This window comes from Poecilia reticulata, chromosome 3 (genome assembly GCF_904066995.2).
Source record: "Poecilia reticulata chromosome 3, P_reticulata-male-v2, whole genome shotgun sequence".
Lineage (NCBI taxonomy): Eukaryota > Metazoa > Chordata > Actinopteri > Cyprinodontiformes > Poeciliidae > Poecilia > Poecilia reticulata.
The window spans coordinates 22,530,230-22,554,958 of record NC_088832.1 but is presented as its reverse complement, the minus strand read 5'-3'; the positions used below and the strand labels follow the sequence as shown (position 1 = coordinate 22,554,958).

Here is a 24,729-nt window from a genome sequence, read left to right as displayed (position 1 = left end):
CAGTGTCCTGGATCTGACCGATGACATTGGTGTCATCTGCAAACTTCAGGAGTTTCTCAAGCTTTAAGTTTTGGATTTTTTTGGGTTCCGAGAAGATCTTGGAACGTCTGCAGTTTTTAATCAACGCTTTTGTTTGCGTCACAAAAATGACATTTTAATTGCAGAAAAAGAATTTATTTCATAACACATTTGATTTTCCAAATACATTTTGCTTGTACATTTTTATGATTAATAGAAATTTCTTTTTTTTTTCCATAGTGCTTTGCGATGATTAACAGATAATTACAACATTATAATTTTAATGCAGTGCAGAAAAAGTAACACTGTCCAATACTTTGGTATTACGGTAGAAAATTCAGTATTTCTAACTATATGTGCAAATGTTGAATGTGCTGAACCGTCAGTGATTCCAGGAAAATATCTAGATATTTACTTTAAATGATTTTAAATGTTTAAAGACGATATTTCTGAAATGGAAGGAAAAATGGACTACAATGTGTTTTGCATTATATATCGCCCACATCTGCCAATCATCCAACAAAAAGATGCTCGAAATGGAAAAAAAAAAAAAAACAAGCAACAACTAGACAGCACTGATATTCTGTAAACCATGCCTGTGTATCTTTGTTTTCACTTCCACTAAATTATTCCAGAGTCATACGCACACACTCTGCGACACCCTCCACAATTAGGCCCTGAAGGATGCTTTTATCCATACAAACAAAATAAATACAAATCTTAAAAGCAAACACATTTAGGTAAAACAGTCATTAAAAGCCCTCTCTCCTGTGATTTTGTTAAAACGTACTCTCTCGTTCTCATTTTGCATCGCCAAACAAAGCTTATTGAATTTGTAAAAACTGATTTCCCTTGTGCCGTTTGTTCCTCCCCACATTGATTACAATCAGTTCTTTGGGAGGGGAAACAGCTGCTGCAGAACAGATGAAAAGTTTATTATTTCCTGTGTTGACCGATTTAGAATATGGCTTTGTTACTATATAAAAAAAAGAAGAAACCCAGGCAATATAGCTTCTCTGGAGTATGATCAAAGATGGCTGTAATGCATTGTGAATGGTGGAAGATATAAAGGAAGAATGGAAGAAATGCATGAGGAGAGGTATTCGTTTCTTGTGCTACAGCTGGAAGTCCTCACTGTGGAGAGAAACGGCGTAATGGTTCTCCACGGTCTGGTCCTCCTCCTCTTCATCCTCCTGAGTTGCAAAGCAAAAATCACATGAGGAATTTTATATTTCTTAACATACCAGAAATTTTTTTAACAACCACAATCATACAAGAGGGATGGTTAAAGGTTTCCTGATTATCATAGTTGCATTTTAGCTCATATACTGTATTTTCCGGACTACAGAGTGGACCTCACTGTAAGCCGCACCCACAAAGTAAAAAACAAAAACAACTAGAAACGTACATATATAAGCGGCACTGGGCTAGAAGTTGCTGGTATCTCCGCAGCTCTCGGTTTTTCACAATAAATCTGCTATTAAGGACGCAGCCCTGCGTCAACAACGCCGAACCATGTATTCGTTCACGCTGAGTTTACGTGCAGCGGCTACCGATCTGTACTGCCAGATCAATAGCCTTCAACTTAAAAGCTGCATCATATGAACTTCTTCATGTTGTTTCCATGATGAGGGGGTATGAGTTTAAAAACATTTCTCCGTTGTGCCGGCTGCTAGCATGTGCTTGCTCTAAATGAAAATTAGCACTTTCTTCTTTGATTTCCAATTTTGACTTCCAATGATTCACTTCCTGCTACAGAGCCCCCTGGTGGTGGGAGAAAAATCCATAGGAAAGCCGCACCAGGCTGTAAGCCGCATGGTTCAAAGCGTGGAGAAAATGTAGCGGCTTATAATCCGAAAAAATACAGTAAAAGAAGTAATAAATAACTAAATAAATAACCAGCTGCTGCAGACAAAAGTTTAACTTTAACTTTTGCTCCTTATTAGACTTTTTAAATATTCTTTCGATACATACTGTTTTATGTCGAGTTCTAAGTTGTTGATCTATAATATTCTGAAATTTGGGTTTTAATGATCAGTAAGCGTTAAAGAAAAAAAAATCAGACTAATGCTGAGAAATACATTGCTCATAATAAATATTAGATATAAATCTATATTATGTACGAGTTTAACTCTTTAAATTAATTCACTAAAGTAACTTTTTGACAATATTTGAATTCACTGGGTGCATTCGGACGGGTGTTGTTTCCTACCGGCTCTCTCTCTTTGTAGTCCTTCTCTGTGCCACGGTAGGAAACCACATGGATCAGAGTGTAGACCCTGCAAACCAAGAGACACAAACGTAAAATGACGGTCGGCCGTGTGGAAAATACTATCTAAATAATCGATTATTTTAGTCATTTTAGAGTTAATTTTACTTAATAAAAAAACGTGTAGAACATGAACAGGAATAGTGTTCTTTAAAAAGCAATGGTTTAGATAACAAAAATAAAAATAAACCGAAGCATTGAATGCATTCGTTTGTGTACCTGTGATACAACATGGCCACAAACTGGACGATAAGAAGAATCGCAAAGGAAAACAGGAACATCAAACTGAGAGGCTCCACCTGCCAGAGGAAAACGAAACCAGCGTTTATTTTAAAGTCCCTTCGCTTTATCATTGTGTTGAACTCTATTTTCTGATGTTCCCACCTTTAGGTATTCTGTTTCATTTTTCTCCTCTGAAAACTTGGGAATCTTGATGCTGATGATGTCGTTTCCGATGAGCTGCAGGAAGAAAGTTGCTACCACCCAGAGAACGTTGATGATGAAATACAGGAAGACCGACTGTGGGAACCAGACACATTTTTGAGAATTTGGTGGCGTCTTTACGGCAGATATAACGCTTTGGAAAAACGGATCATGGACTTTTCATCACAGGACACTGTGATAAAAAAATGTTGTACCTTGTTTCGCAGCGACTTCAGTTCTTTGCCCACTCGCTTCTTGTGCTCCTCTGTATCACTTATCGGTGTCAGATATCGTTCGATCAGCTTGTCCCAGAAGTCCTTCTCACCCTAAACACACAGATAAAGGAACAGCATTCTAGGCTTTAAAAAAAAAATACAAATAGAAATTGGAAATAAATCAATGTCGTTTTCAACTGTAGAGTTTTAGTTTTGCATCAATCCGTCCAGACGCCTGGTTGTCAGATGTAGAACGATGTGAACCATCATCTCACTTTCTCACATGCAATCAACCCAACTCAGACAGATACGCAGAACTCACTAACATCTTTTATCTTCTAACCCCAATAACGATTCTGCTAATCACGTCAGCAGTGAAGGTAACCTACTGAAGCTTAAACCAAACATCAGAGCAGGGGAAAAAAAACAAGTGACTTTGAATGCAGCACAGTTGAAAAGCTTGTTTGAGTGTTTCAAAATCTACTTATCTAATAAGATTTTCACACACAACCGTTTCTAAGATTTACAGAAATTCGTCTGAAAGGTAAAAATATCCAGTGAGTAAATGTGATTTCTGAAAACCCCACATGTTGAACCCTGACTCATAACTACGCTGCCAGCTCAGATTAAAACCTGCACAGGTTCTCCAGAACTGGACAATAATAAGCAACAAAAATATAGCCAGGGTCAGCCTTGATTTGAGCCGACATTCAAACGTCGGAGTCAGAATTTGACACAAAACATGGAAACATGGATTCGCTCTGAAGGACTCAGATCGATGTTGGTGTGAAAAATATTTTCTTCAACAGAATATTGTCCATCTGTTTGTGACTTATGAAGGCTCCTTGTAACAGAATAATGCAGCAAAGCTCAGATCGCCTCCAACTCTTCTTAAACATGATCATGAGTTCCCTGCACTCCACCGGCCTCTAGTCAAGAGGTTTACGATCCAGCAGAGCGCGTTTCAGACGTGGTGGAATGAGTGATTTGTGTCATTTACGAGCAACAAATCTGCAGCAAATCTGTGATGTTATCAAGTCAACATGGACCCAAATCTCTGGGGAATATTTCTGACGTCTTGTAGAGTTTACTATAAAAAAAACTGAAGCAGGTCAAAGTGGATCCAACCTGTTACTAGAAACGTGTATTTAATAAAGCAGCCGGTGTGCGTACATTTGAAATGTTATTTATTCTGTGAGCTGATTGGTTTTCTTACCTCATCCAGTCTTTGAATTTGTGGGGCACTGAGGGTTTTCTCTATGGCTCGTTTCACTCTCTTTTCTAACTTCATCATTTTATTATTCTTCAGGATGTGTCGAGCCTGAGATATAAGCAAAGTAAATCACTCAGTGATTCTACAAGTTTTATTCCAACAGAAAATATGAGTCATGTTAATTATTGCAAACTGTTGTTCTTAAGGCTGCTGTTTTAGAAACAAATGATCCCGTTTTTATGTTTTGAAAAAATAAAAAAAATAAAAAATAAAAACACATGACATCCACCTGATTGGTCAGTTCGTGCTGCAACTCGTCAATCTCAGCTTGTTCCAAAATGTCCTCGGGTCCAGCTTTGCTGAGTCTTATATTAAGCGTGTCCGTCAACATCAGGATCAGGTCTTCAACCACATCTTCCTGATTTTTGTGGCGGAGTGTGTATCTGGGAATGAAAACAATATTTACACAACTTCTACTTGGTGACGTCAATATGCTGCTGGGATTTTGTTGGACATTCGAACATGAAGCAACACGTTTTAAAACGAGACGGAGGCAATAAAATGCACATCAGTTACTTCAAAATTAGGCAGTTTTAAAATCAGTAGTCTGTAGTTTCCTTTTGTCCATTCATTAAGGTTTAAGGTTTGCTTCTTTTCCAACATTATCTCACAGGACAAAAACATGAAAACGAGGAAGCTCATCACAATTTACCGGATTTGTGCCTGCAGATTTCTCTTCATGTTGAAATAAGTTAACTTCTTCAGAAACTCTACCTTTACAGGCTCCACCCAGTCTGCACATAGAAAAATGCACGTGTATTTACAGTTTAATCCTCTGAATGATGTGGATATTGGACATAACTGTGTCTGACTGAATATACGTTTATAACGACCGCTCACCGCTGACAGGGATGTCTTCCATTTCCTCCAAGTCTGCATTCATAAAGTCATCATCGTCTTCATCGGACGAGTAAGAGGAATCAGACTTTATGCTCTTTTTCTCATCATCGTCACTGTCATCACTGTTTACAAATATAGCAATAAATGTAAGTGTTTAGTCGATGATTCAACTGTAACTTTTTTTCTTTCTCCCTAAATACATACTGACAACACGAGGCGAAGCAGTGATAAAAATGACAACAAAAGAAGAAGAAAAATCATAACCTCTGAGAGGATGAATCTTCCTTGTCTTTCAGTGGTGCCTTTTTGTTTTGGTCAGCTAGAGGAGTTTTAGCTTCTGCGGCTTTCTCTGTGATGAGTTCAGGTTTGTCTTGAGGCTCCGGGTTTGAGGCGGCCTGCGGCTGCGTTTCATTTTTGGTGATTTGAAGGAGAGGCGCTTTCTGTGTGGCAAAACTTGTGATCTGCTGAAGCATGGGGTTTTCTGCTTCCTGGGATATCTGCGAGACAGAAGAGCAATTTAACTCGGCAGATGCTCTCGCCGAAAGGTTTGTGTCTATTTCTCTCTTGGCCGTACCTTTATGTTCATGTCCCAGCAGCAGAGCCTGCAGTCTTTGTTGCACAAAACGCTCTGAGATTTCTTCTGCTCTCCTTCTTCCCTAATGACCGAAATGACGTAAAGATAAAAATAAGGACATTAATGACAACTAAAACCTGATCCTGTGTGAATCAGGTGGATTCTGCGCTTATTGTTTTGTGTGAGTGGTTACCATTTTGCAGTAATTCACTTTACTGTTACTCTATATCAGATTTAGTGCCTTTTAAATAACATTTGGTGTGCAGGTTAAACACTACACATTGTGGAAAGTCAAAACTCCTTTTCAGATTAAGCCAACATTTGAATTTTACATTTTAGCCAAATTTTATTATGTTATTAATCTCAAGACAATTTCAAGAAAACACTACGATGTGTATAAAATTTTATTATCTCATTACTTGGATTCTCTTGTTCCCCAAGACACATTGTTCATGTTCACCAGAGAGTAGATGGTCAGCAGGAGGTATCCACTGGGGATACAGATGAAGTACATCATACCATAGATAATCAGCCCTAGAAGACAGCAGAAAAAACGAATTAGCATAAAATTAGCAGAGTATAGCAAAGTCATTCAAAAACACTTTCAAAATCAGGAATTAACTGATTAAAACAAAAACACTCCTGAAAATAAGCACGTGATGCACTTCTGATGGAGAATAATGTTTATGATTATAATAAAAACCTACCAAACTCTTGTGGGTGCAATATGGCCGTCACCAAGTACATAATCGCCATCGAGACCAAAAACACACCAGTGGGGGTCAGAAACGTGCCCTGCACCACCATGTCCCCTAAAAGAAGAACACTCTATGTTGGTATGCACAACAACTGCACCAATGCAGCGACGCATAAGGTTGTGCCTACCAATGATGGAGAAGAACGCCGCGGTCATAAGAAACGCATATATAACGCTCATGACGGCAGCGATGGTTATCTGGGTATTTGCTTTAGTTGCAAAGCAGATGATGATGTAGAAGACGGGCGGGACGCAGGCGACGACGATGGCAATGGCGCCATTCATTCTGAAGATGAACTGAAAAGCTCCTGTTGGGAAAAACAACATGGAGAGCGAGGGACGTATTAACGCCTGACAGAAACATTTTGCATATTACTCATAAATAATGACCATATATGTCTTATTGGCCCAGTTTTTGTCAATATTATTTGTGAATCTAAATGTTTCGTTTCCAAACTGTGTGAGATCTGCTTAAATATTGTTCAAGGTATATTTGATTTGACAGTCATAAAAATATTCTTTTCATGGTCCCTACTTCTCGTCGAAAAAGTACTTTCTAAATGACCTCAAGAAAACGACTGACTTGATTTTATTAGCTTAGAAGTGACAACTCAGTTCTCTTTAGTTTTTCAATTTTTTCTTTCCAATTAATTTGTTTTGACACACTTTAAAGACACAATGTTCTGTCTTTATAAAATAGAATATATACATGCAGCTCTGGAAAAAAATAAGAGTCCACTTAAAGTGATCAGTTTCTCTGATTATGCTTTATATGACTGAGTAAAATGAACGTTGTTCTTTTATTCCATAAACTACTGACAACATGTCTCCAAAATTACAAGCAAAAATTTAGTATTCATTTGCAAAAAATAACAAAAAGATGCAGAGCTTTCAGACCTCAAATAATGCAAAGAAAACAAGTTCATATTCATTTAGAAACAACAAAACCAATGTTTTAACTCAGGAAGAGTTCAGAAATCAATGTTAGGTGGAATAACCAGGAAGTTTTTAAAGGGGTTCAGTGCAGTGGACTCTCAGTTTTTGCCAGAGCTTTACATCTGAAACATGTAAAATCAACTTCCAGTTTCTAAGTCTCTCTGTGATCAGCTTTCAGTGACCGGTACACAAACTGAGGTTCACAAATAAGTCGACACAACTAAACTTGTTTAGCTTCATTGTTGTGTAAAAACTAGAATGGTTTAAGGCAGCAGGTTTCCTCTAAACAAGTCAAACAATCCAGGTTAAGAGAGAACAAACATGTTGCAGTTTGCCTGCGTTCTTATTGTCAGACTTCTGCAGTAAAGTTGAAAACTTGTGCTTTATCTCTAATTTGCTGAGCACAAACATGGAGTGTGAAGGGTCTTTGGTTAACTTGTGGCCTTAGATGTGACGGTCCGGTTCTGCTCACCTGCTACCATAAGTGTCACAGAGGCGGGTCCCAGAATAGAGGATCCAACAGTGAACATCTGATAGAAGATATAAAGGCTTGAGATGGATTGATTTCTCTTCACCGTCTCACTTCCACTGTATTTAAATGATGAAAGACACAAGAATTAGTACATTTTGATTTAAATATGTGACATCTTTAAATGTCTCGCTGAATAATTAAATCCAGAATAAGATCACAAGAAACCTAAGCAGATATAAAAAAGATTTACATAAGTATCAGACTTACTTGTGTATTTACAGTGCATTGGAAAAGGATGGCATTTTTTATTTTTTTTTTCAATTTGTCACATGTTGCATGTGAAAATGCACATAACTGGCCGACACAAAATGAAGCATAAATGTAAAAAATGATTGATTGTTTTCACACAAGATCCAATAAAACATTTTAAAGATTTGGGGGTAGTAACATATGAACATGTGAAAATATTAGCTTTCCAAGGCACCGTGTGTATTTACATTTAAAACATGAATGAAAAAGTGTGTGTTAAGATTGGGTTTTTATCGTTAACCACGATTACTGACCTGTGCAGGAGATCCAGCGTGTTAGCCAGCGTGGAAGGCCCCCATCGTCTCCTCTGGTTGTAAAACTCTTTGAATTCCTGTGGTGAGTTGGTGTATGCGTCTGATGCAGCGTTGTACTCCACACGCCATCCTTGTTGCAGCAGCAAAGTACACAGCCAACGATCCTCCCCTGATGATACGCACAATTATTCCTGCTCCAAGGCCGTCGCATTACAAACCCGTGTTGGATCAGAACCTACCTTGGTCATATTGCACATACTCGGCTCCTCTTGTTGCAGTTGTTGTGTACTTCTTCAAGATGTTGTCGTCCATCAGCGCGGAGCCCCTAAACAGACTGAAGCATCCCGGGCTGCACAGCACGGAGCCGAACACGTGCTCTGCGGTCTTCTGCAGCCAATGGCCCACTGCGTACTCAAACTTCTGGTACCAAACCATGGGACCTGTGACATGCAGGGCAAAGAAGAAGATTTAGAGTGAGTGTGGGTGAGAATTTAGCATTATGCACAAAAAAAGAAAGCCTGTCCTTTAAAAAGGCAACATTTACAGCAAATTGCATTCACAGCTAAATGCATATCAGCTGGTTGGCAGCTTTCCATGCATCTTTCTGAGATATAAAGTTAAAATCTGTCCAAATGTTCTGAAGTAAAAACACAAAGTAGTGAAAAGTTATTGAGAACATTTGACGTACCCATGCCAGTTGGATGGATTCTGCCACATGCTGCACCGACGTTGTAATACATTCTCAGCCTGTTAAGAAATTATTATTATTTATTATTTCAAAGCATTCAAGTGAAACTGCAGAAGTTAAGAAAGTAAACCATTTATGGTATTCATGAAATAAGTAATTCATCAAGCTTTGGTCATTTGTTTTGAGGAAGTTTGAATCATGTTTTCTGATGATGATACTGAATGACAAAACTGTAACACAAGAGCTACTTTTTTTCCACACATCATATTCAAGCTGTACCTTAGCACTTGCTATCTGAAGAAAGAAAAAAACCCCACCTTGATTATGTCAAGATAAGAGAACTGTAAAGATACGATCTCCAGTAAAATTGTACGGTGGTATGAAATGACTTCCCGAAAGTGAGATAAATCAATATGTTTAGTTTAAAAAAAACGTGTCGCCCACCTGTCCACGAGCAGAACCACGGCTTTAGGGTGGAAGTCTGTGTCTCCGTCCAGAGCCAGGATGTACGTGTTGTCGTCTGAAATGAACCTTCTCTTGTTGTCGTTGTCGTACTGAGGCAAAAGGAAAATCTCTCCGTCCATAGAGATCAGACTTTCTCTGCTGGTATCCATACGCTGGAATCAGAAAGAAGGACGTTTAACATTTTCACCAGAACATAGAGATAATAAAACACAAATGAATGCAAGAAATCTCTTACTGGCATTTTCTGGGGGTTCTTGGTGATGTAACCTTTCCAGCCAAGCAGATAGTACATGTACATTATCTGGAAAAAAAGGGAATATTTTGACACTTTTCAGTTTCATAATACATAAAAAATATAACAATGTTGTTTATTAAAAACTATGAAAACTACAAGTCATAAATACAAACTATATAGTGCTTCTCCTTACCTGAGACCACCTTTTTTTGTTGCGAATCCGACTTTTGTCCTTCAGGTGAACGTAGAGCATGTTGCCCTCAGGCAGGACAAACATTAACCTCCCGCCGTAGGGAGTTTCAATGATCGACACGTCGTCAGGCTCTTTGTTGGTGAAAACTCTGAACGGGGGGATGGACAGATCAGTGGTCAGAGATGTCAAAATGTACAGGTAGGTGCTCCATGTCTACATGGTAGTCTTGTACCTGTAAACCTCTGTCACAACATGAATCAGGTCTTCCACATATTCATTGACCAGCCTTTTCCCTGTCTCCTTTTGAGTCATGAACGCATCGTCAACAAAGATGTGGCTTTCAAAGTCAAAACTGTCCTTGTGCTCCTCCTTTGGATCGCCTCGATAACGATCCAGCCTGAAACGAAGCAAGAAACAAATGGTAATGCAAATTAAATCTTCAGCTTCACTTATTTCACATGTTAAGCTCTTGAATGTCAGCAGGCATAAATTACATATTTTCCGGACTACAGAGCGTGCCTCATTATAAGCGCTACTCACAAAGTAAAAAAAAAAAACAAAAATAAAAATCTAGAAACGTATATATATATAATATATATGTTGTTTCCATGATGAGCGAAAGAAATTTTTCCGTCATGCCTGCTGCTAGCATGTGCTTGTTCTAAATGAAAATTAGCACTTTCTTCTTGGATTTCCAAGAAGAAAGTGTATAGTTCAAAGAGTAGGAAAAAATAGCGGCTTATAGTCCGAAAAACATGGTATTGATATTGATATTGTGCTACCTGAACATGGAAGTGAGAATCTTCAGCATTTCATCGTAGGTTTCGTGCCACATGGTGGCGCAGAGATAGATCACAACGTTCTGCAGTTCATCCTGGCTGTGGAGACGAGAATTTAAAAGATTACAGGAAGGTTTTAGCACTTTGTTATATACAACTGCACAGTATTGCTTATGTTATAATCATACACAGTACATTAGTTTTATTTTGTTCATCTTGTTTTGTACGTATAATACTGTTTGATCTTTTGTGTGAACTTATTTCCCCACTTTGGGACAATAAAAGGTATTTATCTCTTCTTCTCTCTCTGTTATTCTGGTGAGGATTCATTTTCGTCTTCAGTTCCCCTCAGCTATGGAATAACCTAAGGGTTCATTGTTGGATCACTTCTCTCCTGCCTGTACGTGATTCCATTTGGCTTGATTTTCAAGAAATATAAGATTTCATCCTCCTGCTACATGGATAATTCAAAGAGGTTTCTCTTCCTAAAAAGAATACTGCAGCACTTCTGAATCACTGGTCGTCTACCTGATTTTCAAATCATATATGGCTCTTAAATTTATCAACCTAGTATTTTTTAAAAATCTGCTTGTGACTTCAACAGTGGTAATGTTGGGCCACTATAAATGTTCAATAAAGGGACTTTTCTGTTATTTTTGAAAACACTTCTATCAAAAATGGATAAATTAGGTTTCCAAAAGCAGATTTTTCTAATTTAGAGTGATTGCTACAGTCAACCCATGTCTGGATGTGCCGTTTTACAATTTTAAAACAGGAAAACAAAGCATGAGAATCCTCTTACTTCTCATTTGTTTGGGCTTTTGGTAGCTTCATCTTGGTGTTGAGCAGCAGAGACAGGTCGATGAAGGCGGATTCGTAGAGTCGACGCACAAAGAGCTGAGACGTTCTTTCTATACGCTGGACCTATTGAGTGTAGAATCATCCAAACATTAAGGTCCGCGACTTTTTGTATGGTTAAAGAAAATAAAATGGCTCAAACATGCAGTGTTTTAACTTTAACCTAGACAAATGTCAAGCACATTTTTTCAGAATCGTGGTTTCAACCTTGTAATTTTAAATATTCGGTAAAGAGAGGAGTATATAAGAGAGCATAAAAATACCTTGATCTTCCACACATAATACGTAGCTGAGACAAATCCACCCCACATGCACACTCCCTCCAGCACCAACATGGCAAAAGACCATTGGAAGTAGTAGCTGTCAAACAAACAACGCATCACCGTGAACACCTTTTGCATTTCTACAAACACTTCTGTGCCTCATATACAACCAAACTTTTCATAGAGCACATCATTTATGCAGGTTTGTGTGGAAATAAAGCAGAATATTTGCATGGGGTGTCGTACTTGTTGAGTGACGTCCTGCAGATGCTCCGGAACATCTCCAACAGAGGAACATTAGTTGTGTTTTTGTCCTTAATCAAATGCAAATTTAAACAGAAGGCTGCAAGAATAAAAACATCAATCAGATGGTTCAGTTTCATGCATAGCATCCGTTTTGTTTTATCCTTTTGATAAAATATTTTTAGTTTTTTTTTCTCACCTAATTAACAAAATAATAATAACAGCAAATAACAATAGATAAGGTAAAAAGAAAATACTTCTGGAAGCTGTATGTTGGTACTTGTTTTCCCAAGTAATCTTGCAATAATCATGCAACCATTTTCTTTTTATTACATCTGATACACGTCATAGAGAAAAGGCTCAGACAGATATAGTGATGTGCATAAGGAAGAAGTTTGTCTCTGAGTAAATGATGTCCCAGCATTTTATTTTTTTATTGAAGCTGGACATGTAACAAGTCAGGTGAGGGAATAAGGAAGAAAAAGTATTTGTAAGAAAATGTAACCTTACTAGTAATCCCGTTTGAGTTTGCTGGATCAAAACGTTCTGCATGTGTCAGGAAGAGTATCAGGCCCAAGCACAGCACTGCTGGGCCAGTACAACACAGAGGCAGAGCGAAACTCATCCGGACGGCGTTGATCTTACAGGCAACTACGCCAAACCAATGGCAGGCTGCTGAGCAGAAGGCCTGAGATAAAAACACAAGAAAACATTTTAAAGCTTGCTGTGTTTAGGAAGGGATTCGTTTTCTTTCACAGTTTTCCAGCGTAAAGTTTCACTGGGAACTTTTACATCACGTACAGGCATTCACAAAACGCTCGCTTTAGAGTCAAAGGTTGAATTAATCAGGGTGCAATGCAAAACAACTTGTCTTAATTGCCATTGTCATTTGTCATTGTCAAAAAAAAAAAAATTGTGAAAACCTTAAAACACTACTGGTAAATTTTAGATTAAGTTTAATACCAGATTCTTTATACAGTATGTTCAGAGTGTGAATTGTCTTTTTCTCATAACTATAGTTTTGCCAGGTTGGGAGTTCAGGGTGAGTCTCAGTTTTATAAATAAGAACAAGAAAACTTTCTGAGGAGGTAAAAACGAACCACATTACTAATTCTCTGATAATACACCTCAGTTAGAATAGATAGAGAGAAACACTAACAATATATTCCACATTACAGCATAAATGTCTATTTTTCAGTCTTTCTTGGACTTGCCTGTAAGAAAAAGAGCACAAGACCTATTTGCAGAATATCTCCATCATTTGCCAGGTTAAAATCACTCCACACGATAGATTTGATCATGAGTCTGTGGTAGATCAGGTACACAGCTCCTGCAAAAAAACAAAAAACATACTGCATGTTTACAAAACATGATAATGACAATGTGATATTATGAAGTAGAAAATAGGCATCAAACCTCAAAAGCCTCATTTACATCGTTTATTGTGTGACTATTTCTAAAATTGTGATCCCATTTGTATTTTACTATAACAAACGCTAACTGGTGATGTTCATAAAATCCTAAAACTAACAGTATTTTAGGATTTTTGTTGTTTCCTCCAATGTTGTCTCCATGTGGGATTCAATAGACATAATATATATAGCAATTAAACTGAACTTATTAAAGCCACTGGTGTAATTTATTAACACATTTCTCATTTGTTAAGAGCGGAGTTTGTGATGTTTCTGTAGCAGCGACTTTTTATCTACTCTCCTGTCATTACCACGACATCAAAGCTCATATTTCCTCATCCCTGCCACATAGTGCACAGAAATGTGTTTGTGTTTTCATGTCGACTCTTTTCCATCCAAGCATATCAAACCACAGTGAAGCTGAGCGATAAGACGTTTCCCCGCCAGGTGGGATTCCTCTGCATTGTTTTGACTGCTGCACACCGACACAAGCATCGGCAGCAGATAATTACCTATCACCAGTATCCTCAAAATGCTGCTGATGACAAAGACAAAGTCCCTGAAGCCGTCCAACTCTGCCAGCGCTTTCTGTGAAGTAAGACGTAAAGGAGTTTCACTGATCGTTATTCGTTGACATGTCGGCGCTTTGGAGTGTGTTTGAGGAATACCTGCATGCGGTTTTTGGCCTGCATCGTGTTTTCCCACCAACAGAGAGAGACGAGGAACGAAGAGAAAATCCCTAAACCCACGTAGTAAAAGCAGTCCTTTTTCTGTCGGTCCACATGCGACGCTTCACGGATGTAGTAGTCCATTGCCAAGAGGCAGTAACCTGCAATCAGGCGGTTATTCCCAAACTGTTAGTGTTTCCTGTGCGTTTCTGTCTGTTCGGTCTAAACCAAGCAACAGAGGTTTTATTTCATACTTCAGGCAGTAATTCAATTTGTCTAAACTGTTTTGTCCAGTGGAGCAATTAAATCCATGATTTGATCCTGAAAATCGGGTTAGGAGAGAACATTCGTGCTTTCTGGAATAACCTGATTGGAGATTCTTTAACACACTATTATAGAGTGGCTATCTGCTAAAAAAAACACAATGAGATTTTATTAAATCATAAAACTCTTTCTAAGCCACAATTTGCAATATCACTTTTCTACTTCTATTATGGAGTTTGTTCAAGTTGCTCTAACACAGCAGCATAGTAGGAAAATCTGTAGTTTATAATCTGTTTTCATAATAAACAACAAAGTCAGGAGCATTACCAGCACTGGTGAGGAAGAGGGAGCAGATTGGGAAGAGGATTTTCCAGTTCTCCCTTTGTAACCTGAACACTATCTGCAGGATTGCCGACACAATGCAGACTCCTCCACTGATGAAGAGATTCGTCAGGATGTCAAACTGAGGCATAACGACCAGGACCAGGAGTGAAGTGCCAAGAGACACCAAACTCTCAATGACACAAATCTGAAAAGGACAGGAGAACATGATGGGACAAAAACCCACCAGAGCCTGAAAAGATGCCTCATAAGAAAAACTGTAGGTGGCGAAATGAGCCGTATTTCATACCGTAATACATAAGTTGTATCATGTATCACCTAATACATGTCAGCAAATAAGTAAATCTAAAATGAACACTGTATAGTTTCTGGTTCTGTGTGATGGATTAATTTGACGTTTTAAAACACATACCAATGCCATGGTTTTCATGTTGGGGGTCACAAATGTCTTGAAGGCACAACGCCACAGGGACTTCAAAAACACTAAGAAGTTGGGGAAGACCAGGCAAAACACCAACATCAGCATGTAGAACTGCTGGTCCTTTTCATTACGGAGTGATTTTGGACTGGAGAGTGCTGACAAGACTAAGAGGGAGCCCTGAAAGGAGACGACAGAGAGCCACTGAGAGACAGACTAACAAAGACAAGAGCAAAGCAGATACAAGTCTGCTAAAAACGAACTCTGTTAAAGATTAGTCAGCTGTAATAAGGATGTCATGTACAAGGAAAAAAGATGCACAAAAAGATCTTACAAATGTTAAACAATCCAAATAAAACCAAAGGTTTGTTTGCTGACATTAAACACACTAAATGAAGAACGTTGTTATGATTCTAGAGAATAGAGGAGTGATAAACTGCCCACTATTTTTATGTCATTTTCCTCATTTTCATTTAAGTAAGTATCAAGCAAACATATTTATTTTTTTTTTTCTTTCTGCTCAGCTCTCTCCAAAAGCATTCATAATGCACCAACCAAGTCAGACTGGAGAACCAATTAGATTTATGAAAGGAAATGTAACTTTTTGTCCTAGGAGCTTTAGGATAGATGCTTGGGTTTCTTAAAAGAAGAGACCAAAAAGTGTTTGAAAAATCATTTTTACCTTGGCAACAACAGCGCTGACCAAAACTGCCAACCCAACAAAAATAGCCACCAAGTACTGCGCCACCAGGAGGCATCGTTTCTTTTGCTCCTTCTCGGCTCCAACGGGGTTCAGCTGAAATGGATCCCATGTGTCCCTGAGACACGAGCACAGATGTTTGGGTCAACGGTCAAAACAAAGAGTATCAACACACATTTTTCTATAACTAAAGAGAACTGTGTACATTTCTAGAGAGGTTAGTCACTGTTTGCCACTGAGCTCATTGGGCCTTCAAAGCAGGCAGCAGGATTTTTCTGTATCCTTCCCCAAATCTACAGATGATTCCTTTGATTTCATGCTTGGTGTTTGACCTCTAACCTGCACTGTCAGCTATGGGAGCTTGGAGACAAATGCATATCCAAATCAAGTCCAAAAAACTAGATTTACCATGAATGGACTCCATTTAAGATGCAGAAACATCTCAAGAATGATCAGTGGAAATGTCTTAACTTTGAGTTTTCAAGCCAAAGGCTGTGAATACTTAGATATGTGATTTCCTTTATAAGTAATAAAAAAAAAACATTTTGAAAAGCATTTTCTACACATAGTCCTAATGGGGTATTTGTGTGATAAAATATATTAATTCCTTGGACTTTTTGAATAAATTTTGAATAAATTCTTTGTAAAGGAATATTTTAAGTTTTTAATTTTCATAAATACAGTTCTAATTCTTTGTATGTTAATTTGTGTTTGTATGTTTTTGTTTTTCCATTTGTATTTGTATCATGAATTAAGTGAGCAGAAAGGATTTGGCACTTAACATAAACGCTGCTTACTCAACCCCAACACGTCGCAGAAACAATGTTTTCCCACTAATCCGGCTGAATATCTCTGACGTTGACAGATGATAGGCAATCAGATTGTTTATGTCCGTCATTCTCTGCTGCCAGTTTGTTACCCACATATAGAGTAATCAGGGTGTGGGCTCTCACTGAGCAGATAAGACATTTTTCTTTTTTATCTTTGTTTCTGGCGTAACAACCATCCAAACAGCCCAGACTGGAAACAAGGACAGCAACACATGCAGTTAGTTTATGTTGTATGAAGCAATTAAACAGCTTCCTTAAGACTCTTTACAATCTTTATCTGACTTGACTTGTTATATAAACTTATGAGCTGATTTAAGCGTTATTTGTTGAGCAAAAGTATTTCTGAAGACAATCTCTTAGGTTTAAAAATGTGGCAGAAAAAATTACGTCTCATCGACATCTCTATGGATAATGATTGAAAATTACTCCCTTTTATCACAATTCAAAGTACGCCTGTTAAAGACGCGTCATCATAAGGAAGCAGACTCTGTCTAACGCTGTATATATGGCTACCAGATCTCCAGGCACTAAAATGACAAACACGACTGTTGACCTTTCTGAAAAAAAAATCCCTTTAGCTTTTTTCCTTTTTCCTGTTCTGCAGCGTTGTGTGCGTATAGAGGCACCCTGTGGCACGTTGTGTGCCTCCATCTCGTTCCTGAAATCTCAGCTCCAAAAATGTAATAAATGCCATAAGCTAACAAGGCTGCTTTTGTGTCACTGAAGCCGGCCTTATAAAACCCTCTTGTGTAACATCTGCTCACTGGCTAATTGGCAACAACTCAAACAAAAAAAGAAATGAGCAGCTGTCACACTCTCCGTCATTTTTACATGACTTCACGAATCAAAACTCGCTGCTGACAAAAAGAGACAAAGTGGAACATATTTTAATCTCCTGACGGATGTGGCGATAATAGTGAGGAACAAGAACATGACCAAAACCAACACAAGTAAAGATCATTTCTGCTTTTCCTTGCAGCAGGTCATCGAAGGCTGAATTAACTGAGGTTATGTTCTGCTTTTCTCATCATACTGACCACTCACAGCACCGTTAGACCAGGAGTCTCACTCATCCACACTTACAAACCTCCCCAATCATACGAAGGCCAGTAAGAAACTTTGGTTTCAGTTTTGCCCAAAGATATGAGGCAATGGTGAGGCGTTTGATTGCAACATGACCACTTTTCCCACTGACCCCCAGCCACTGCATCATTGTTACACTAGAGTGCAATAGAGAAAGGACAATTAGGGGCAAACTGTTGTCATGAATTGCAATGGTTACAGTAGAGGGGAAGTCATTTCTGTGAAACTGAATCTAAGCAAAACATTTCATCAAAAGAAAGAAAAGACTAGCTGCAATTTCTAAATGAGAAAAGGTAGTAATAAGATATCTACCGGCGTCTTAAAATGAGTTAGAGTTGATCAAATAGACAAACCAAGGATGAGTTTGTCTTTGATTAAACTCAATTCAGATTCAATTTTCCACAAAACTTTTTCTGGGATAAAAAAAAAGGACCTGGCAACTGGAATTGCAATCAAATCGTTGTCCATCCACGTCCTGAGTTTGAGTAATTTGGTTCAGGATTTAGTCGATGTTGTTTTGCAGACAGTTATATGCACAACAGAGCAAGAAAAACCAAAATATTTCTGTAGAGAAATTGAGAAGTAAGGAAGGATGAACAATTTTATCATGACATTTTGCTGCGTTTGGTGTGAAAACCAAAAACAGCAACTGTAATTTCTCTGATTTATTTAGATGTATTTATGAGCCACTAGAGGAAAATGGTCCCAACACAAAATGTACTTATCCCCAGGAGTTTTTGGCTTTACCAAATGTTATTAATTTGTGTTTAACATCATAACAATCACTATGTTTCTTATCAAGATTTTTCTTCTCTAATAACAACAAACATTTGTATTTTCCTTTCATCATCTGGTGAACATGTTACTGACGGCATTAGGAAAAAATTGAACATTTTCTGATTTATAGGAACAGTATAAAAAACGTAAAGGATGACATTTAATTTAGAACAAATGCAAAAAATAAATGCCTTTGTGGTCTATCAAGTTTTTAGTTGTTCCTTGATTTATTAACTTTCTTTAATGTTACTTTTATTTGATAAAATAGAATTAAAAATGTCCACATTTAGTTTTAATTACATACTTTACTCTTGTGATGCATATTTCAATATTTAAAATATTTTAAGTTTTTAATTTTCATAAATACAGTTCTAAAAAGAGTTTAGTACATAAATGTAACCAACGTCAATTTCTTCGCCAAAACTATGGATTTTGTACATTTTATTTAAACAATTTTTATTTCTGTTTTCTTGATATTCTGTTGTTAATTTTGCTGTAATTTGCTATTTTCGAAGAAGAAAACTAAATATTGCCTGAATATTTAGTTAGATTAAATATTGAATATGACGTTAACACCTTTAAGGACAAGTTGATCATATCAGTAATACGAATAAAACAACAAAGTTATGCATTTTTGTTTGATAAATAATGAGGGAATATAAAAAAAACTCAGTTTGAAACGGGATTTAAACCTTCAACCCTGTGGCTGTTATGAATTCACCTGTTGCGTTCACAAGATATACATTATTCAACTTTTACAAGCAAATGCAATAAATCAATTTTAAAGGGACCTGTTGGACTTAAAACATATTCTGACATTGCTTTTAAAAATTATATTATAATTCCTGACCCTCAGATAATAGCGACATTAATCATCTATATGCTTTGTTTTTTTTCCAAAGCTCTGAGAGTTTAAAATCAGATAAAAAAAACAACAACCTGGTAACCTGATTCCATATTTGCCTCACAGATACCAATATGGAAGATGTGATTAAAGCTTGGTATGTATTTAACATTTTTAATGGCCCGTCTAACAGCAGGCAGCATCAGCGGGGATGATATCCGGCGCAGCAATAAAGAGAAACGCAGCGGTGCTCAAGGGAAATTAAGTGTTCCCTCAAACTGTAAATTATATTTAATTGAAACCAGGTAATACAAGCGAGCAGTTTTTAATTTTATCCAATACTAATATCTATCCCACTAACAATTAACCTCCTAACAATGATGAAGAGGTTAATAAAGTTTGATCATGAGCCTGAGGACAAGGAAATTGAATAGTTTCCGTGATTCAACTTGTCTCTTGAATTTGTTTTCTTTCTGTCTCTTAAGGCAGTTTACAGGATTTAAAACCTGACATCCGGTGGAAACGCTTCCAGTTCTGCTTGTGGAAGAACCTGGGTTGTTATGAAATAAGAGAAGTGAATTCACTCTTCCAGTTTTTTACTTTCAACTTCTGTGGGTGATTAACTAGAAATAATCTGTTGAACAGACAGAAACACATACGTAATTAATCTATTTAAATAGTACAGTAACCTATTTTGGATTAAGGACTCAATAGTGAAACAAATACTATAAAAGCATATATTCAGAGTTTTGGCCACAATTAAAAAAAGACAGATAATCTTTTTTTGCTCGATGTCAACTAAGACAAAACTTTTCCTGGTTTAGGTCAAATAGCATCAACAAAATTATTTCTATTTACTGGTGAGAATTTTACGTACACAAATGTTGCTATAACTTTTAACAGTTTGTGACACCACAGATTATAATTTCTGTCTTTGTATGATTTTAAAAGATTCATTAAAATTTTCAACACTTGAGTTAAGTGCATACAAACATTACAGCGCCACCTCAAATACGATGCTTCCTTGTGTGACATCATGAGAAAATAAAGTTAAATAAACAAAAACCCTCCTGGCTTTTCCACCAAATACTGATTTCTGAACTCTTCCTGAGTTAAAACATTCGATTTGTTGTTTCTAAATGAACATGAACTTGTTTTCTTTGCTTTATTTCAGGTCTGAAAGCACTGTGTATTTTTCCTTGTTTTGACTATTTCTCATTTTCTACAATTTCTGCTTGGATTTTCAGATAAACTGATCATTTTAAGTGGTCTCCTAATTTTTTCCAGAGCTGTAAATCTATAAATACAACCTAAAGAAACCACCATTTGTTGCAAAGTGGCTTAAGGACAACAATGTCACCAGATATCATTACAGGATTGTAAAATACTCAAAAGAATTTGCCCAAGTCATATATACAGCTAAAAATGAAACTACAATGAACTAAGCTAATTTCTGCAATCTATGGACTTTAAAGAAAGTTACAAAAATATAAAAAATAAATCAATCTTTAATTATTCTGACATACATGAAATTACAAACAGCCTGTTTACCTGTGCCTCCCTTCTCGTTTCCTCCCTCTGAATCTCAGCTCCTCTGACATGGTCCAATCCGCTGCCTCAGCGACCACCTGAAATCAGTAATGGTTACCGCAGTACGGTTGGTCACTGCAGTGAAGTCAGTTTTATGTTGGATATTCGATATTCGAGCTCCGCGGAGTAAGCGGCGTTTAGCTCAAGGTTGATCCGATGTATGAACGCTAATTTCGGCCAGCGGTTCTCCACCGCTCCCGGCCCGAGCTCCGCGGAGTAACCGACGTTTAGCTCAAGGTTGATCCGATGTATGAACACTAAAGTCGGCCAGCGGTTCTCCATCGCTCCCGGCCGCAGCGCCCGAAGGTTCACTTACAGAGACTATCAACAAATTACCGAACCAAACATTCCTGTCAAACAAATGTTAATAAATGCCTTGAATTGTAACCAACTAACTAATTGTCAGTGCTAATTTATGCTTTTACATGAGACAAAATATCATCTATTAAATTTTAAAGTCATATACAATATTTTCAATAATTTTTAATATTAAATAATATTTTTCCTTCAATAGCTTCCAAGTCATGTGACCTATTGACTCAGAATTTTTTTTTTTTTTTTTTTTTTTTTTTTTTTTTTTTTTTTTTTTTTTTTTTTTTCTATTGACTATGATCATTTTTGAAATAATTCTACTAGTCTCTATAGATGAGGCACAGACATTTGTTTTCCATTTTGACTCAATTTTTATTTTTTAGGAATTTTATTTGTCAAAATTGAGGGTTTTTCTTCAATAGCTTCCAGGTCATGTGCAGTGGCGGAGCCAGAGGGAGGCCTGGGGGGGGCAGTGCCCCCCCTGTCATCTGATTGCCCCCCTAGAGGCCCCTCTGATGATTGACATGTAACAGCTCCAGGTCATTCCTGTACATTATTTGGAATCATTCTAAGCCAACCTGATATCTAAAGAAGAAAAACAACAATATATATATGTAAAGAAAATGTATAAAACTTTATATAAGTCCATGTGATGACATATATAAATAGATTTATATCAGGCGCGATACCAGCCTCCTTTATACTTGTACTCATAAAAACAAGCTGAAATTGTTCTCCTGGATGTTTCAGTTGTGCTGCGCTGTGGGGCAACTCAAAGGCTAAAGCACTTCATACCTGGTGGTGATGGTTAAAACACCAATAAGTTATTTACTGATCCTCTGCAAAAACAAAAACAAAAACAAAAAACAAAGAGACAATGTTCGTAGTTTGGAGCAGAGGTCGCGCTAGAGTTTTTTCGTTGTCCGTTAAAAAAAAAAAAAATTTATTTCCAATTTGTAGTCATCAAACGAAACATTTAGTATTTCTCTGCGAGAACGTTTTTGAAATCAGGTAATATTTCACAAAATGACGTGATTAGAAGACGGCAGAACTCTGACAGTTTCCTGATCCTCACTCACTTCTCTCGTCGGCGCACGGGAGAAAAACCCCGCAGAAGCGGATCGGCGAAGAACCGCTGGCCGACATTAGCGTTCATAAATCGGATCAACCTTGAGCTAAACGCCGCCTACTCCTCGGAGCTCGAATATCAAATATCCAACTTGAAACTAACTTCACTGCAGTGACAAAAAATGAGAAATAAGCAGATGAAATTTACCTCGACTCGTCGATTATTCTCCACACAAATGACAGGAAGCTGAAAGTATGGTACAGACTCTTCTCAGTGAACTTCTGCCTTTCAATGCTGCTTTTCTTCCAAAAGCAAATGTCAGCAAACTTTAGACATCGCTACTCCGAATCGTATCCCACCGAGTCAGTCTCTGCTGGTCTGTGAAGCAGCTTCTTCTTTGTTCGGCTGTTTTTCTTCGTGTTATCTCCAATGCTTATAAAAGAAACACCCATAAAGACACTCATCTTCAGCCCTCTCAGGTGTGTTCACCTTAATCAGAGTTTATGAAAGATAAGCGTCCCGGGAAGTGCATGTGTGGGGAAATGGTATTAGCAATTTACCATGAGCAAGAGTTACCATAAGGACCCAATCACACCCATGATTTTGTGTGTGTGCGTCTGTGCGTGTGAAGCAGACATATCAAAGTTTTGCAGTAATAAATAACTTCAGGCTATCTAAGCAGTTTTTATGAGGGCTGTAAGACGGTCCAAGGGTCATGTACACAGAAGCACGCAGAAAGATAAACTTCATATCCACAGCAAGTCCCAAATGTAGCTTTCGGTTTGATATTTAATTTGTGAGGCTGGTCTTTCATGGCTATGCTATGTAAAAACTTCATTAATTAAGATGTACAAGTAACACCTAATGTTATAACGGTGTTACAGTGGCGTGAAGAAGTGTATGGCCTCTTCCTGATTTCCATTTTTTTTTTTTTTGCATATTTGTCACACTTAACATCAAACTAATTTAAATGTGAGTTAAAGATCACCCAAGTGAACACAAAATAGATTTTTCTAATGAAGGTGTTTATTATTAAGGGAAACAAACCTACGTGAAAAGTCGTTAAAACAGAACCTAACTCTGATTTATCACACTTGAGTTCACGTCTAGCCACACCCACATAACACCTGTTCTTACTCAAGATATCACTTAAAAACCACGTCCACGTTGGTGGTGAGGTTTTCCAGGAACGCCTGGTGAACCAAAGTTACTTCAAGAGTTCAGTAATGACTCTACCAAAACGTCACAGAAGACAAATAAAACAACAACAACATACAAAAAACTGCAGGTCCCATTTGCCTCGAGGTCAAAGTTCACCATCAGAAAAAAAAACAGCCTGCATGGCAGAGTTCAAATACAAAAGAAGAACATTAAGGCTCATCTCAGTTTTTCCAGAAACATCTTGATGATCCATAAAACCTTGGGGAACAGATTCTGTGGACTGACTCAACTTCTTAACTCTTTGGAAGAGAGTCCCATTACATCTGGTGTACAAATACAGTACTTTTCAGCATATAAGCCGCTATGTTTTTCCTACACTTTGAACCATGCAGTTTATAGCCCAGCGCGGCTTTTCTATGGATTTTTCTTCAACCGCCAGGGGGCGCTTTAGCAGGATGTGAATCATTGGAAGTCAAAATTGAAAATCAAAGAAGAAAGTGCTCATTTTCATTTAGAACAGTGTTTCTCAACCTTTTTCGGGCCAGCGCCCCCCTAGCCCTAATCCAGGTCCCTCACCGCCCCCCACCAAAGAATTTGTAGGTTACTTTGCACTGACAATTATTTTATTATTAATATTACTATCATAGATGTTTTGAATCGGCGCACCGATTATGTTTTCCGTACACTTCGCGCGCCTTACGCTCCTTCACCTCGCGCACATAACGGGGTAAATGTAGCGAGTTTTGCCCTAAACGTATCGGCGTCTGGTGGAGGGGGGTGGGGGGAGGCGAGTGTATGTTTTCGCATCCACCTGAAGCCCCTGCCCATGACATTTCAACAATATTATTTTACCTTTTATCTGGAAATAGTGTGTTTATTCTTGCCATACAGTCTCTGTATTAATTATTGCTCGAAAGGTCTTGCTATACCAGTTTATTCCTCCGTATTTACTTTAGTTTCTTAGTTTATTCTTGCATTTTGTTCTTCATTCATTTTCATTTAGTTTCCTTTGATTAGTTTTATCCTCTCTTGGTTTATTGCTATGTCCACTTTAGTTTCTTTCCTGTTGCTACATTTATTTGATCGTTTATTGACCATCAGTAATTTTCACTCATCACCTGCTGCGCGGCCTAATCGTCATGTGTTTCACATCATGTGTTGATTTTTTTTCACTGTTCAGCGTCGGATTCTCTGT

General features: G+C 37.7%; 1 protein-coding gene across 1 annotated transcript; it reads right to left on the bottom strand.

Moving 5' to 3' along the window:
- Nucleotides 1–1,026: 1,026 nt before the first annotated feature.
- chs1 (chitin synthase 1) lies at nucleotides 1,027–21,413 on the bottom strand. The gene is made up of 34 exons (XM_081605250.1): nucleotides 20,954–21,413; nucleotides 15,851–15,986; nucleotides 15,163–15,348; nucleotides 14,736–14,937; nucleotides 14,145–14,305; nucleotides 13,989–14,064; nucleotides 13,279–13,394; nucleotides 12,575–12,752; nucleotides 12,068–12,164; nucleotides 11,822–11,918; nucleotides 11,503–11,624; nucleotides 10,704–10,799; nucleotides 10,154–10,318; nucleotides 9,922–10,069; nucleotides 9,729–9,794; nucleotides 9,473–9,645; nucleotides 9,029–9,087; nucleotides 8,580–8,780; nucleotides 8,341–8,509; nucleotides 7,778–7,893; nucleotides 6,498–6,677; nucleotides 6,320–6,424; nucleotides 6,032–6,146; nucleotides 5,613–5,694; nucleotides 5,303–5,535; nucleotides 5,039–5,160; nucleotides 4,851–4,932; nucleotides 4,428–4,581; nucleotides 4,142–4,246; nucleotides 2,926–3,036; nucleotides 2,672–2,806; nucleotides 2,507–2,586; nucleotides 2,231–2,297; nucleotides 1,027–1,211 (listed from the first exon to the last, which is right to left on the bottom strand). The coding sequence occupies exons 1-34, from the start codon at nucleotides 21,001–21,003 to the stop codon at nucleotides 1,134–1,136; spliced, it is 4,263 nt and encodes a 1,420-aa protein (XP_081461376.1). The 5' UTR covers nucleotides 21,004–21,413; the 3' UTR covers nucleotides 1,027–1,133.
- Between the last annotated feature and the right edge of the window lie 3,316 nt (nucleotides 21,414–24,729).